Genomic DNA, 15065 nt, shown 5'->3' on the forward strand with positions numbered 1-15065 from the left:
TATATCAATTCTTATGTGCAAAGCATGTTTTTCATCAGTCTTAACATATACGAAAATATCATTCATACAAATGATTACAAACTAATCAAAAAATGATTAAATATGATCTAATGATTAAGTCTTTGAAGATTTATGGTACATTTGTCACAGAAAATGACATCATGAAGAACTTAATATTGAGTGCCGCTACATCATCTTTCTTTTACCTTTAATTAATGATAATCGAGGCCTCATGTTAATTTTTTAAAATTTACTAACACCTTCTAACTAATCAAATAAATAATCAATTCTTAAAAATGAATATTTGTTCTTGATTATCATTCTGTTGAAATCCCTATAATTTGAACACATGCATATTATGGCATACTTCTTCTTTATTATTAACGCAGGTGCTCTCAATGGTGATATTCTGAGTCTAGTAAAAACCATATCAACTAGTTCTTATAATTATATTTAATTTTTGTAATTCTTTTGGAGGTATAAAAAAAAGTTTTAGATGGATTCTTTGTACCAAGTGCTTGTTCAATAAAACCCAACATCATGATCAAATAGTAATCTTACAACTTCATCAACAAATCATTCCCTACATACAATTCATTCACCTTCTCTATTAAATTAATTTAATCCTTTATGCATGTAAGAAACATATTTACTCCTTCCATAATTTATCAACTTTAGCTACAAACATCAATGATGATAATACACATTTATATTTGTAAAAACAATTTTTTTCCAGTGTCTCCCAAACATAATATTTTTTTTTCTTTCTACAATCTAAATAAGCACCATATTTGCTTAAACAATTTGTTCCCAATATTATATAAAATTTAGTCAAAGATTATACTATTGTCTTGGATTCTAATCGTTTATATACATCATTCTCAATATCACATGTATATGCATGACTAGCACTATCGAACAATTTCCAGTATGCAAAATAACAAATAAACTAGTATGTAATGTAATAGGAGATAAACATTGCATTGTAAAGAAATTCTCAGCAATGAATAAATAACTTACATTTTAATCAAATAAACCTCCTCCCATACATATAGAAATAAGAATTATACATGTGAAAGATATAAAAACACTCAGCTTCTTATTAATTTAATGCATAGACCCTAGTTGCATTGAAATTTTATTCAAGTAGGTTCTCAAATCACTCTATGAGTAAAACTTAAACTATAGCGCTAGGTTAGAATCATCTTCAAACTCAACATTATAACATTTGAACCCAAATTTTGTAGGCTCAGTAATGGTGAGAATGTCATGTGGCAGACTTGATCAGAAGGTAGAAGGAGCTTAACACTCGAGCAGGACAGATCAAGATTGATCAAATCCTCCAGGCAGTTGTCCCCCTCCCCCTAGGAAAAGGCAACCTTAGAAGTTCCTCTTTCAAGGAGACAAATTTTTATCCATCTAAGCTAGGGTCAAGATTCCCCTGCTTGGTACAACAAAGAGCCATGGATATGCATTATCCCTCTCATAGATTTCCCTTTCACACCAATATGAGGATCACATTCAAACATTACTTGCTCTTCCTCTTCAATGAGGTGAGTCAAACCGTCCTACCATTTTTCATCTAATAGCTGAACAATCAGGTAACACTCGCCCTATTCCACCTCAACAGGGTGACTACATATTATCACTCTATCCTATTCAACTCAACTCCTTTAGTCATCTAATAGCTGAGCATCAGACGAACAATTACTACCAGATGATGTGATCACATCTACGTACCAAGCAATAACTCCTGCATCATTCTGAACCCCCTATAAAAGTGGAAGAGGAAGGAGAAGAAAAGATTCCGCGACTCGGAGAAACCTAGACTCCAGGATTTTCCCATCTCTTCTTCTAAATCTTCATGATCTCTCCTTTAGCCATAGGAGAGAACATGTTGAAGAGTACGATAAAAAGGGAAAGGAATATATGTAATCCTTAGTGTATTGTATTATTTCTCTTACATAGCTTAAGTCCATAATATTGAGCTTCTACTTTCTATTACTCTTGTATTTCGAGGTTGGATAATAAAAATATGGTCTAAATCCCACTATCATCTCTCATTTTTCAGTATTCGAATCTCATTACATTATCCTCATGAGCGTCTAAGCCTACAAGTGGCATAAAGTATGATCATACATCACTCTACCGAACAAAACAAGATCCAACACATAGGGGCAAGTCTTTCCCATTATATCAAAACCAAAATCTTCTATTGCCATATTACATCTTCAATCACAAGCTAAAGCTTCGTTTGAGATAATTTTCTCAATACATTGCTTTTCAGATAGCAACCACATCTTCTATTTAATCACTGCTTTTTCACTTCTTTCAATAAACTTTTGTAATAAGAAGTTGTTTTATATAATAGCTTTTTCAAAAATTACATTCTTCACAATAACATTACAAGCAATTTATAAAAAATTACGATTATCTCAAATAAATCATAAATCATAAATCGGTTATTCATGATTATGATAATCAATAAAAAAATACCATAATAAAAATACCTCTTAAGAATATTAGACTAGCCACTTGTTGAAAACCGAACTAATCTGTTAAAAATCTGAGGCGATCCGATAATCCCAGACCTTTAACATACTGCCACAAATTAAAGTATGTATTTAACAGCTGCAAATATATTCCGACGCAATAAAGAAGATCAATACACAGATTGAACCGTGCCCATTATTTTTGCTCTACTAGGGCTCACTGGTTGGAATAAAGGATAAAGAACCCATGAACGGTCGCTTTAGACTCTTTTAAAAACTATAAAAAGATTTAAAATTCTGTTATCCCAACGGCCGTTTTATTTTTCCCGTTACATCGAGTTTTAAAAGCTCAACCCTTCCCCTCGTCTACCTCTCTCCACTTTTCTCCCTGTTAACGAAAGAAGCACAAGCACTACTTCACACTCCAGGATCTTATCAGAGTCAGAGCCCAGCTTCTTCCCCCTCTACAACTGATTCCAGCAACTGAAACAACTGTATTCACACTATCCCCATTTCTTCTAGGAGAAGACACCTCAAAGTTGAACTTCCTGAGATTCCCCACCTTTTACTTTCAGTGTTATATCCTCATTAACCAGCCACTCGCCATGAATTCCTGAAAAGCTCCATCAAAGCAATGTCTCCGCTTCTCCTCTTCTTCTTCCTTCTCTCTATCTCCCTTCTAAGCTACACCAACTGCATTCCTTTGCTTGAAGATGGCAAAACCTTAGCTTTCTTTAGAAAATCGATTCATTCCCCGCTTTCAGTATTCGACGACTGGAACGTTTCCAATCCCAGCTCTGTCTGCTCGTGGTCGGGAGTCAGCTGCTACGGCCAACGCGTTGCAGCTATCGATCTCTCTAATCTGAACATCTCTGGTACAGTTGAGCTCGCCGGTCTTGATGCACTCATAAACCTCTCTCTCGCAGGAAATAAGCTCAACGGATTCGTCAACCTGTCAAACTTTCCAAATCTTCGGTACCTCAATATCTCCGGCAATCAATTCTCCGGCGGACTCGAATGGGACTACAACGGCATGCCGAAACTTGAGGTTTTCGACGCCTATGATAACAACTTCACCGCGCCTCTCCCACTTGGCGTTACCAATTTGCAGAGGCTTCGGTACCTCGATCTCGGGGGAAACTTCTTTTATGGATCAATTCCTCCAAACTACGGAGGAATGCTCGCAATGAAGTCGCTCTCGCTCACCGGAAACGATCTCCGAGGGAAAATACCCGGCGAGCTTGGGAACCTAACCGGGCTTAATTATCTCTACCTGGGCTATTTCAATGCATTTGAGGGCGGTATTCCGGCTGAGCTCGGCAAGCTCGGTAATCTAGTTCACCTTGATGTCTCCAGCTGCAGCATCGATGGCCTCATTCCTGAGCAATTGGGGAAATTGATCAACCTCGACACCCTCTACCTCCACACCAACGCTTTGTATGGTGCGATTCCGGCGGCCCTCGGAAATCTCACGAGGCTCGTATACCTCGATCTCTCCAACAATGCGCTCACCGGCGAAATACCGCGAGAATTCGTCGGCCTCACTAAACTTAGTTTGTTCAATCTCTTCATGAACCGGCTACATGGGTCGATACCGGAGTTCGTCGCTGGCTTGCCGGAGCTCGAAACTCTGGAGCTCTTCATGAACAACTTTACCGGCGCAATACCAGCGAGGCTTGGCTCCAGCGGGAAGCTCCAGCTACTTGATCTTTCATCAAATAAGATCACTGGAACCATACCGGAGGAGCTCTGCCCCTCCAACCAGCTCAAAATTCTAATTCTGTTTAAGAATTTTCTCTTTGGTTCACTGCCGGAGAGTTTGGGGAACTGCCTGAGTTTGACGAGGGTGAGGCTTGCGGAGAATTATTTCAATGGGAGTGTCCCATTAGGGTTAATTTACCTTCCTCTGCTTGATCTATTAGAACTTAACAACAATTACTTCTCCGGAACGATTTCGGAAAACTCCGATCAAGAACGTGGGGAATCTCGATTGACTGTTTTAAATTTATCAAACAATCTTTTCTCCGGCCCGATTCCGGCTTCGATTTCCACCCTTTCTTTTCTCGAAACCCTGATCCTCAGCGAGAACCGATTCTCTGGCTTGATTCCGGCAGACATCGGCAGACTACAGCGGTTAGAGAAAGTGGATTTTAGCCGGAACGAGCTTTCGGGAGAGATCCCCTCGGAAATCGGGCGATGCGCGCAGCTGACCTACCTCGATCTCAGCGGGAACAAACTCTCTGGCCGCATCCCACTAGAAGTCGCCGCTCTCGGCGTGCTCAGCTACCTAAATCTCTCGCGCAACCACCTCTGCGATTCCATCCCTCGCTCCATTGGGTCCATTGCCAGCCTTACCTCCGCTGATTTCTCTTTTAACGATCTCTCCGGACGCCTTCCAGACTCTGGCCAGCTCGCTTTCCTCAACGCATCCGCCTTCGCCGGAAATCCCCGCCTCTGCGGCGCCGCCATCAGCAACCCATGCGTCCCTTCCTCGGCAGCTCCGACAACATCGCCTCGTCTCCGCCGCCTCCCGACCAACTTCAAGCTCGTCTTCGCTCTCGGCCTCCTCATCTGCTCCCTCGTCTTCACCGCCGCCGCCGCGGCGAAGGTTCGCGCCCACCGCCGCGCCGCCGCCGCCGCCCCGTGGACAATAACAGCGTTCCAGAAAGTATCTTTCGGCGTAACGGAAGTGCTGGAGAGCATGAAAGAAGGAAACGAGATCGGGCGGGGCGGAGCCGGGGTGGTGTATCTCGGACGCTCACCTAACGGTGACGGTATTGCAGTTAAAAAACTAATGGGTTTTGGGACGAACGGTCACGATCACGGATTCCGCGCCGAGATTCGCACTCTGGGAAGCATCCGTCACCGTAACATCGTCCGATTGCTGGCCTTCTGCTCGGATTCTCATACAAATGTTTTGGTATACGAATACATGGGTAACGGCAGCCTGGGCGAGGTGCTCCACGGCAAGCGCGGGGGGTTTCTCGAGTGGGACCGTCGGTACAGGATAGCCTTAGAGGCTGCCAGAGGTCTATGTTACCTCCACCACGACTGCTATCCCATGATCATACACCGCGACGTCAAGTCTAACAACATCCTCCTCGACTCCAATCTTGAGGCCCACGTGGCAGATTTTGGCCTCGCCCGGTTTCTGCTGGACGGTGCCTCCTCCGAGTGCATGTCAGCCGTCGCAGGATCCTACGGCTACATTGCGCCAGGTATGTGTCTCCCATTTTTATTGGACGGTCAGCATTTTCCTTCACTAGCCTTGCAAATTTCACGGAAAAAACAGTAAATTTTGCGATTTGATAAATGATTAGGGGGTAACATGCGAATAGTGGTACAAAAGGGCCCCACGGCCGGGGGTGAGAGGGACCGGTCGGTGTTGTGGTGGGGCCCGCTCTCACTATTACGAAGAGTCCACCTGTTACGGTGCCGGAAATCTTACAGCGTAGTTGTGGGTGTCCGAGTCATCAGGCCCTGGGCGCTGACCTTTTCATAAAGCGCAAAATGACAATTGTATCCTCAGAAGGATTATTTTTGTCGTCCCACGATTTGGGCCAAGTTGGGTATTAATTAATATTTTAAAAAATCTTTCATGTATAGAGCAACACTCAAAATACAAATTTGATTATAAATTTCGTAGAGTTTAAGGCTTTGTTTGGAACGACTTTTTTACTGCTTTTTAAAACCGAGTTTTAGTACAAATTTTTTTATTTTTTACTATAACTCCGTTTTAGAAAGCAATAAAAAAGCGGTCCCAAACGAAGCCTAAGTTATGGGGATGCTCCACTGGATGAGTGGCTTTATACATAAAAATAGAATGCAAAATAAATATATATGAAAAAGTTGGAATAGCTGCAGCAATAATGTTAGATAGTGGTGCTTTGGATGATTTGGTCACATAAAATGTCAGTCTTTCGAGAACACTAATAGAAGAGTAGATGTATTAGATCTAGTTTATGTTAAGAAAAATGGAGATAAATCTAAAAAAATTTGTTAAAACATATTAAAAATGATAAGACATAATGGAAAAAAAAAGATTCATATATCAAACCGTATGTTGTGGATAAAAATTTGTTATTGTTATTGTTATTGTTGTTGTCACTAATAGAAATTTTATCATATGACATATTATGATGAAGGATTTGTTTGGAACAACAATATTTTATAAAGTTGATGTGAAATTATTGTGAAAGTGAAAAAAAATAGTTATTTAAAAAAAAAAAACAGGTTTTTATCCTAAGAATATTTAAAAACCAAGTAGAAAATAAGAAATCGGTGATAGGCAAATAAAATTTTGATTGTTGACTTGAAAATAAAACAACAAAAGAAGCTATACCAAACAGACAGTACATGAAGCAGCCTTCTTCGCATCTCTGATCCCGTATGCAGTGCATAGATAAATAATGACAATATTTGTTTGTTCGTGCGCACATTACATGTTATAAATGCATTTCAGATTCTCGTCTCGTACATAAACTATGCATGTACTAACTGTCTTGAACTTTTGATTAAGGAGGGGATTAGCCTCCCTTTGTATGGAGGAGAATGCCGTTGCCCTCCACTAACACAATTAATTAAGATTAATTAGTTAGAAGGCCATTGCTTAATGCATTAGCTAATGCCGACCAGACTATCTGTTCAATCGTACGAATATTGTAGCAATCATTCTTGATAATGCGTTGTCTTTAGCATGGTGGTCACGTGCATGTGGATGTGCCAAATGATCTTCATTTTCTTACAGCACTGGTTTTAAAAAATACTTGCCATGTCGAAGGTATGGTCAAAAGCTGACTTTTTTATACTTTATTTTTCTCAAGATATCAAGGATCAACGTCGGATTCTAGATATCAAAGTATCTATATTGAATGCCTTAAAAGTTGCTTCAAAAATGTTAATTGTTTGTTAATTAAGGACTTTCTGTGCAAACTTTTGTTTTTATGTAAGTTGGTTGATTATTAGTTTATAATTTATGTCGTTACAATCTAATCAGTTTTAAGGAAGATTTTACTGTAGATGCAATCGAAAGTTTTTGTTTTTTTGATGTTATGATCAATAAATCCTATTTTTCGGATTAATCCAGAATATGCTTACACGCTGAAGGTGGATGAGAAGAGTGATGTCTACAGCTTCGGAGTAGTTCTATTAGAACTCATCACCGGTCGCCGCCCAGTTGGGGATTTCGGCGACGGGGTGGACATAGTTCAATGGGTCAAGAAGATAACAAATGGTGGGAAACAAAGCGTTGATATAATACTCGACTCGAGACTCGCCTCAGTCCCCTTAGATGAAGCCATGCATGTCTTCTTCATCGCCATTTTATGCGTTCAAGAGAACAGTATTGAGAGGCCGACGATGAGGGAAGTTGTTCAAATGCTCTCGGAGTTCACTCGCCATGTTTCATCAGACGATCAGATCTCTGCATCCTCTTCTGCTTCGAAGCAGTTGGAGCAGACAGAGCATTCAAGTCCACAAACTAATTGTTATAAGCTCTTTCCAGATCTCTTGTCCTGAAAGAGAAGGTACTGTATTGGTATTTACAAATGTTTGATGAAGGAATTAAGTAATAAGTCAGCCTCTTTCTTTTTTATATTCTATGGAAGTATATAGGGTGACATGACTATTGTGTTTATTAGGCTAATATGTGGGGTGGCACCATGTATTTATTATATAGATTTGAGCCACAGGGTTTGCTACTTTTCTCATCTTCATTGCTGTCTTGTCCTGAAAATTCTTTCGTATCTCTACTTTCTCTAAGTTTATGTTGGAGGAAGCTAGACCGATTAATGCTAGCTTTATGTGGACTGGCAGTGGACGGCGTGTACTATTATGGATGGAAAGGATGAGGGTGTACTTTGATGATTTGAATGCAAAGCAATACTGATGTGCTGTCAGTATTATATTTGTTTAGTATCTGATTAGATGTAGCACCTCCTATCCACTGTAGTGCTTCTAGTGCTGTGTATATTTGTAGGCCTCACCTTATATTTAATGCTTCGCACTGTTTTGCTTCAAAAACATTTAATATAGTACAAAAATGGAGGAAAACAAAACATACTATGGAAATACAGAACCAAACAAAAATAATGAGAAACCTGGAAGGACTCAGAGAAGGGCAAAGATTCCAGAAAATCAACACATATGCTTGAACAATCTAGAGTACGTGTCTGAATGATTGCTCCCAAAATTGCTCAAGATATATAGCAACAAAGATGAGATATAAGGCAACAAAATGTGAAAATTATTAGGTTCGGACACCTGTCAGAGAGAATTATTCGGATTTCTCTGTATACAGAAAAACGCAGTTACTGTAGCAGTTGCACTTTGGCTGCGCTTTGATTATAGGCAGAGAGAAAACCAAATGATTCTCTCTGTCAGGTGTCCGAACCTAATAATTTGCCCACGAAATGGCATCCATGGAATAGAGTAGCTATCGAGAGATCCAAATATGAATGCCCAAAGCACCATTGCCATCCCAAAGTAGCAGCAAAACTGAAAACGCATAATTAATGGCCTAAAATAGTTGTTTTCAATTTCAGTCCAATCTTGGTTGTGCATTCATTTTTCAACACCAATTGAAGAGAACAACTAACTTTGTCCCAGCAATGGAAATGCTACCAAAATTATTACCAAATTTTTTGCTATTCCATTCCCTCAAAATATGATAAACAATGCAGATCATAGAAAAGTGACAAAGCTCATATATTCTTTTGAAGCATTATCTATAGTAAAAATAAGCTGCAAATTTAAAATGAAGATGATCTAAGAAATAATATAACCATACAAGGCAGCTACCCTTGAAGAAATGCATTAGAGGAGTAAGAGAATATATCTTCATTATTCTCTTTCTCGTCTTCCTCCTCACGTCTTCTTTTTATTATTTGTTTCTTTGTTGTTGGGGTTACATGTTTCTTCCACAACTTGTACTGAGCACATGCGAGCATTCATTTCTTCGATCAATGTAAACACCTTATCAATGTATTGGCATCATACGATATGCCTTGTTCACCTAACCCATAAAACCGCCCCTCCAACAACATCGCTCCACAAAAGAAAATCTATTTGTTTAGAAGATCTACTTGTGGACCCATTTTCCTACACTGATTGACTCTGAAGATCCTTAAGCCACATAAACTCATCTTATAATGTAACAAACTATTAATAAATTTAGTATATCTTCAAAAATTTTACAACTTAACAATATTTTGAATACTTATATGAAACCATTGTTATATATTATCAACTTACCGTTGGCTCTTTTGGTGTTGGTGGGTTCATACATATAACTCCATTACTGTTGATTTCCTTCCCATACTTTTTTTTTTGTAAAAGTATTTTAATAATAAAAAGATATATACATTACCAAAAATATGTTATTTCCGTAGCACTTGATAGCAGCGGTTTTAAAACCGCTATTTTAGATGGCTTTTTTATGTGGATTTAATCGCCGCTAATAACAGCAATTTAAATCAGTGCTAATAGTGGCAGCTTAAATTGCTACTATTAGAAACAGTTTAAATAAAATTCAATTGTTTTGGAATATGAATAATTCCTCTAATGTAAAAATTGTGAAATAAAAAAAAATTATAAAAATTGTTGCAATTTTAACTGCCGCAAATCAATTTGGTGTATGGTTAGAGATTCATCGTGATTAAGGCTACTGCTATAAGTGCAAATTTGTGGCTGTTAAAATTGCTGTTAAAACTAGCTTAACAAATTGCCTCCTCAGCGGTTTTAAAACCGATGTAGAAGACCATTGCAGCAAACAACAATTATAGTAGTTTTGAATTAAACGGCTGCAAGCATTTTTGTGGCAGTTAAAATCATCGTCATGGCCTCTATTAAGTGATGCAAAAGCCTAATTTTCTTATAGTGATAATAAAAAAAATATCATAAATTCATTACTAACAATAATACACTATTCTCCTTTTATGCTCGGTATATATTGTTGAATACGAATTGGAACAAAACTAGGTTGAAATCTCCTCTAGCCGACAGTAATTGTTTGGGTTTATTACTTTAATGGAGGAGTATAGGATAAGAATTAAGGTATGGAAATACTTTTAAATGATAGAGGAATGTTTGTAGATTGGTTCTAAGTATTCCACCATTTTTAAGGGGTTTACGGTGTTCAAATGGGAAATGAAATAAAATTAGGTCTTGTTTACTCTATTAACGATTCACAACTTGCAAGGGACTGAGGATTAAGGTTTTGTGGGATGTTAGAGGAGGAAATGACATGAAATGATAGAGTAATAAAAGGGAATAGAATTATATAGCAAAACATAATTAAATTTAAAGTAAATAAGTAAACTTATCGCTCACAAAAGTGTCATGTTTTAAAGGAATCACCCAAGTCCTTTAATGTTTGAGGCCAACCACTAAGCCCTCATTCTTGAAATAAACACAAACATTTATACCAAATATATATGAATTCTTTCTTTACTGATATCTATATTATTTATTAACATTTAATAATAATTGAAATTGAAATAAAATTTCATGGGAGGATTTGGGAGGAAATTCACTAAATACCTGCGGTACTTCCAATAGTCATTTGACCACTGGAATTACTGGCAGTCACATTACCACTGTTTATCGGCAGTTGGACAACCGGTAAAAAACAAATTAACCATCAGTATTAATGGCGGTCAAATGACCGTCGATGTACTCTTTTCATGATGCATTTATCGACGATTTTGATGCCAATTTTATGTTACTTATTTCCAGTGGTTGAAATCGCCAGAAATGCCATTGGTAAGTGCCCTAAAATTGATCACCCCTTTCCTTCTTTCTTATTTCCCCTTCCTCTTAAGGGTTTGAATTGACTTCTGAAAGCCTTGGTCAAATGGTTTGAATGGGTAGAAGTGTATGGGAGGTTGGGTCAAACTTGTCTGACTTGGTCAACCAAGTTAACCTAGGGTAAAGGATTGGGTCCATTGAGTTCAAATTGATCATATGAACTCAATGGAAGTAGTTTCAAATCAAGAGGAGGTCATTTGGTTTGAAGTAGGTGTTTAAACCCTTAAAAGCCACTTTGGTTAACCAAGTCAAATCTAAGTGTGGGTTTGGGTCCAATGCGTTCCTAATGATATTTAGGATCGGTTGGGTAGGTTTTGAAAATTGATATTGGAAGGCCATGTTTAATTTTGGGGAAAAGATCAAAAACCTCTTTAAAAGGCATTTTGGTAAAGGGCATTTTGGTCATTTTGACCCTGTTCAATCTTGGGTCAAACTAGGTCCTAAAAAGTGTAGGTTACTGACCAACAAATCATTACAAAGGTCATGATTGTTGTTAGAAGGTTTGAAAAGAATCCCAAGATAAAATTCCACTAAATGGCTAGTCTAGTGGCATAGACTGTAAATATTTGAAGGTTTTGTGGCCTATGGAAATCAATCCAATTTCTAGGGCTAAGGACCTCATAATGGGTTAAAAATTGGTGGGTTAATCTTAGAGACATATCTAAGCAATTTGAGATTAAAATACCCAAAATCAGAGGTATTTTTATTAGGTTTTCAGGTGATAGAAAATTCATCTAAAAAGAGTTTCAGGACCAAGGCCCTTAACCCTGGGATTTGGTTTGGAATGTTAGATTTGGATTGAATTTTAGAGTTGAATGGTTGAGTTTGAATCATCCACATCAATGACAATCAAATGAATAATTGAGATTGATTGGAGATGATTTGAAAGTTGTTTTAAAGTTGATTAAAAGTTGGTTGAAAGTTGGTTGATGTGCAGGACCAAAGATTAGATTGAAGGGTAGAATTGGATTTGATTGGAATCAGATTTGATTTTTCCTGGGACCTATATGACTGAGAAGTGGACATCTCTCAATCATCAGGTTACCAGAAAGAAACTCGGGTAGGTCCTAGTAACCTCATACAAAAATGAGGTCAACAATCATTTCACAAAAATATATCAAATAATTATAAGAAGATACCAATGAAATTTTGTGATTTAACCAAAAAAACTACAAAATTTATAACATCACCATAATATCACTTAGGGAAGAAAAGTCATCGAACAATTTTATATCCAAGAATCTTAAGTCATGTTATCTCTGATATAAAATTTGACGAAGCATAGAATTACCAGTCTTGATGAAGGCTTAAATGTACTTCTTCTCAAGAGCATTACGAAGTGTATTTAGGCTTTGGTTTTATTGAATAGTAAGTAGAGTTAAGGATATGGTAAGTAATGATTGGATTAAGGTAAAACAAGGTTAAGCTTAAGAGTTTGTTTCATGAGGAAATAGGGTTTTTGGGTGGAAAAATGTTAAACCCTTAGACGTAAAATGCTTGGAATAGTTAATAAAATGTGTCTAGATTTAATCTAGAGAGTCTCATAGTTTTGAAGGCTTTATCATTGAATAGGGGTTGGAAGAAGACTTGGTCTTATTGAAATCTCATCTAGTCTACAATAATTGTTTGAGTTTATGGCTATACTACAGAGGTTTAGGGTGAGGATCAAAGGCTAAAAACATATTTTAATTTTAGATAGTTCCACCATTTTTCAATGGGAAACTATTTCAATGGACAATGGAACAAGACAATATCTTGTTTACTCCACACATGGTTGGCAACTTGCAAGACTTAGGGTTACAATTTTGTTAGAATTTGGTGAGCGAAGTGGTATGAAATTATATATTAATGGTGGGATGAGAATGCTATAGCAAAAGATAATTATCTTTGATGCAAAATCATGATCACATCTTTCAATGAGGATGCTAGCCATAACTATTTGAAAACTAATATTTTTTTTCATTTTCGTCACTTGGGATCTTATAGTTTCTCCAATCTAGTCACCATGTGCTCTTTATGCTATCTTATGGGCATAATCCAGGCCACCTCATGCATTGTATAAATCCACCCAAACAAACTCTCCAATCCATAGGGGTCTCACCCTAAACCTATAAATATTTGTTTATATAACTCACAAATGTGTTAAGCCTTAGTGCTCAAAATTTCTTCTTATCTTATCCTGATGTTAGGATAGCCACTAAACATTTTTCTATAAAATAAAAAAATATTAATCTAATAACATGTATATTAAATTTTTATTTACCTGTAAGTTACAAGCTAATAAATATTGCCTCAAATTCATGAAACCATATAATATAAAACTTTATTGAAATATTCTTCCATGACACATATAGAGGATCAAATTGGCTTCTTATTATGTCTCTTATTTCATACTTCAATTTATTTTAAGAATTGATCCTCCATTAAATAATGTATTATTGTAATATATTTTTTAAAATAAAAAATGATTAAATATTTATATGTCTCCCTCATGCTGAATATAAATACACTCCTTGATGCATCTAATTCAAAAGTAGATCTTTGCTCAGAAGAGGTAGATGGTCCAACATAATGTGGCGGTCATAGTAGATTGTAGTAGATGAGTTGTGTGTAATCTGAATGATAGTAGATGGGCTGGCAAATGGTTGTGGATTGGGAACATAACTCATCTACTACAATCTACTATGACCGTCAATTATGATTCCATGAAGTGATATGTGCCAAATATGGGAAGAGATGCTAGAATAGGGGTTGTTGGATTGGGAACTAATGAAGTGGTATGTGGTGGTGGTGCTGGCGGTTGAATTTCAAATGTGTAAGATCAAACTAATATTTTATTGATGACTTAAAATATTAAAATATGAACATATAAATTTTCCATCGTATTGAAAGAAGATGCTGTTAAGAAACCGCATACACAAAATTTACAACTCTTTTGAAAAATTAATCAATTAATCCTTTTAATCTAAATATTGGCCCATTATATATTGTAAGCATTTCTATAAACTAAATATATATTTTTAGAAAAAACTACTAATTAATGAAGCCTTCAAATTTTTTAGGATATAATTACTTAACCAAGTTTCTTTTATAAGAAGTTGTAAAATACATTTATATTCCTTCAACAAATAATATAATATTTTTAATAAATAATCAATATTACATAAATATTTTTTTAATTTTTGAAATTATATTTATTTTTTAATTGTTAGGCTTAGGTAAATATAAGGATTGAATTTGAATCTAAAATAAAAAAATTAGAGCACACAAAATTTGGATTTTAAATTCATTAAATAAATGCTCAAAATAATTTAAAATCGATAAAGAAATCAGAGCCATTGGAGAAAATCTCGACCGCATGTGTAGACGAAGAGGAAGAAAACAAGAGATCAAGTCATCCACTTATACCTTGCTAAGTAAATGCCTTGTGTTCTTCCTATGAAGCCTTTCTCTTGATTAAATCTTCTCCTATGAAAATGTTTTTTACTCTTCAGTTGTATGAAGCCAAGAGAGACCATTAAATGAAATGCCAAGTTCATTGAAAGCATTGCATGAGGTGTTCATTTAGTAGAGTGTAAGGAGTATGCAGCTCATCTAGATTTATTCGTTGGGAGCTTAGACTGCCAATTAAAATGTCTTAAACTCGAAACTTGCTTATGTGATGTGTGTTTGAATTTGCATTAATGCAATATTGTGATCATTGGTCTTATTATTAAGTAACTTACGAGAACAAAAACATCTCATTTACGCAAAAAATATGATTTATGG

General features: G+C 36.7%; 1 protein-coding gene across 1 annotated transcript; it reads left to right on the forward strand.

The window, feature by feature from the left end:
• The first annotated feature begins 2583 nt into the window (after nucleotides 1-2583).
• On the forward strand, nucleotides 2584-8375 carry LOC110098300 (leucine-rich repeat receptor-like serine/threonine-protein kinase BAM1). The gene is made up of 2 exons (XM_020825079.2): nucleotides 2584-5710; nucleotides 7579-8375. The coding sequence occupies exons 1-2, from the start codon at nucleotides 3127-3129 to the stop codon at nucleotides 8007-8009; spliced, it is 3015 nt and encodes a 1004-aa protein (XP_020680738.1). The 5' UTR covers nucleotides 2584-3126; the 3' UTR covers nucleotides 8010-8375.
• The last annotated feature ends 6690 nt before the right edge of the window (nucleotides 8376-15065 follow it).

This window comes from Dendrobium catenatum, unplaced genomic scaffold, assembly GCF_001605985.2.
Source record: "Dendrobium catenatum unplaced genomic scaffold, ASM160598v2 fragScaff_scaffold_1089, whole genome shotgun sequence".
In the NCBI taxonomy this organism is placed as follows: Eukaryota; Viridiplantae; Streptophyta; class Magnoliopsida; order Asparagales; family Orchidaceae; genus Dendrobium; species Dendrobium catenatum.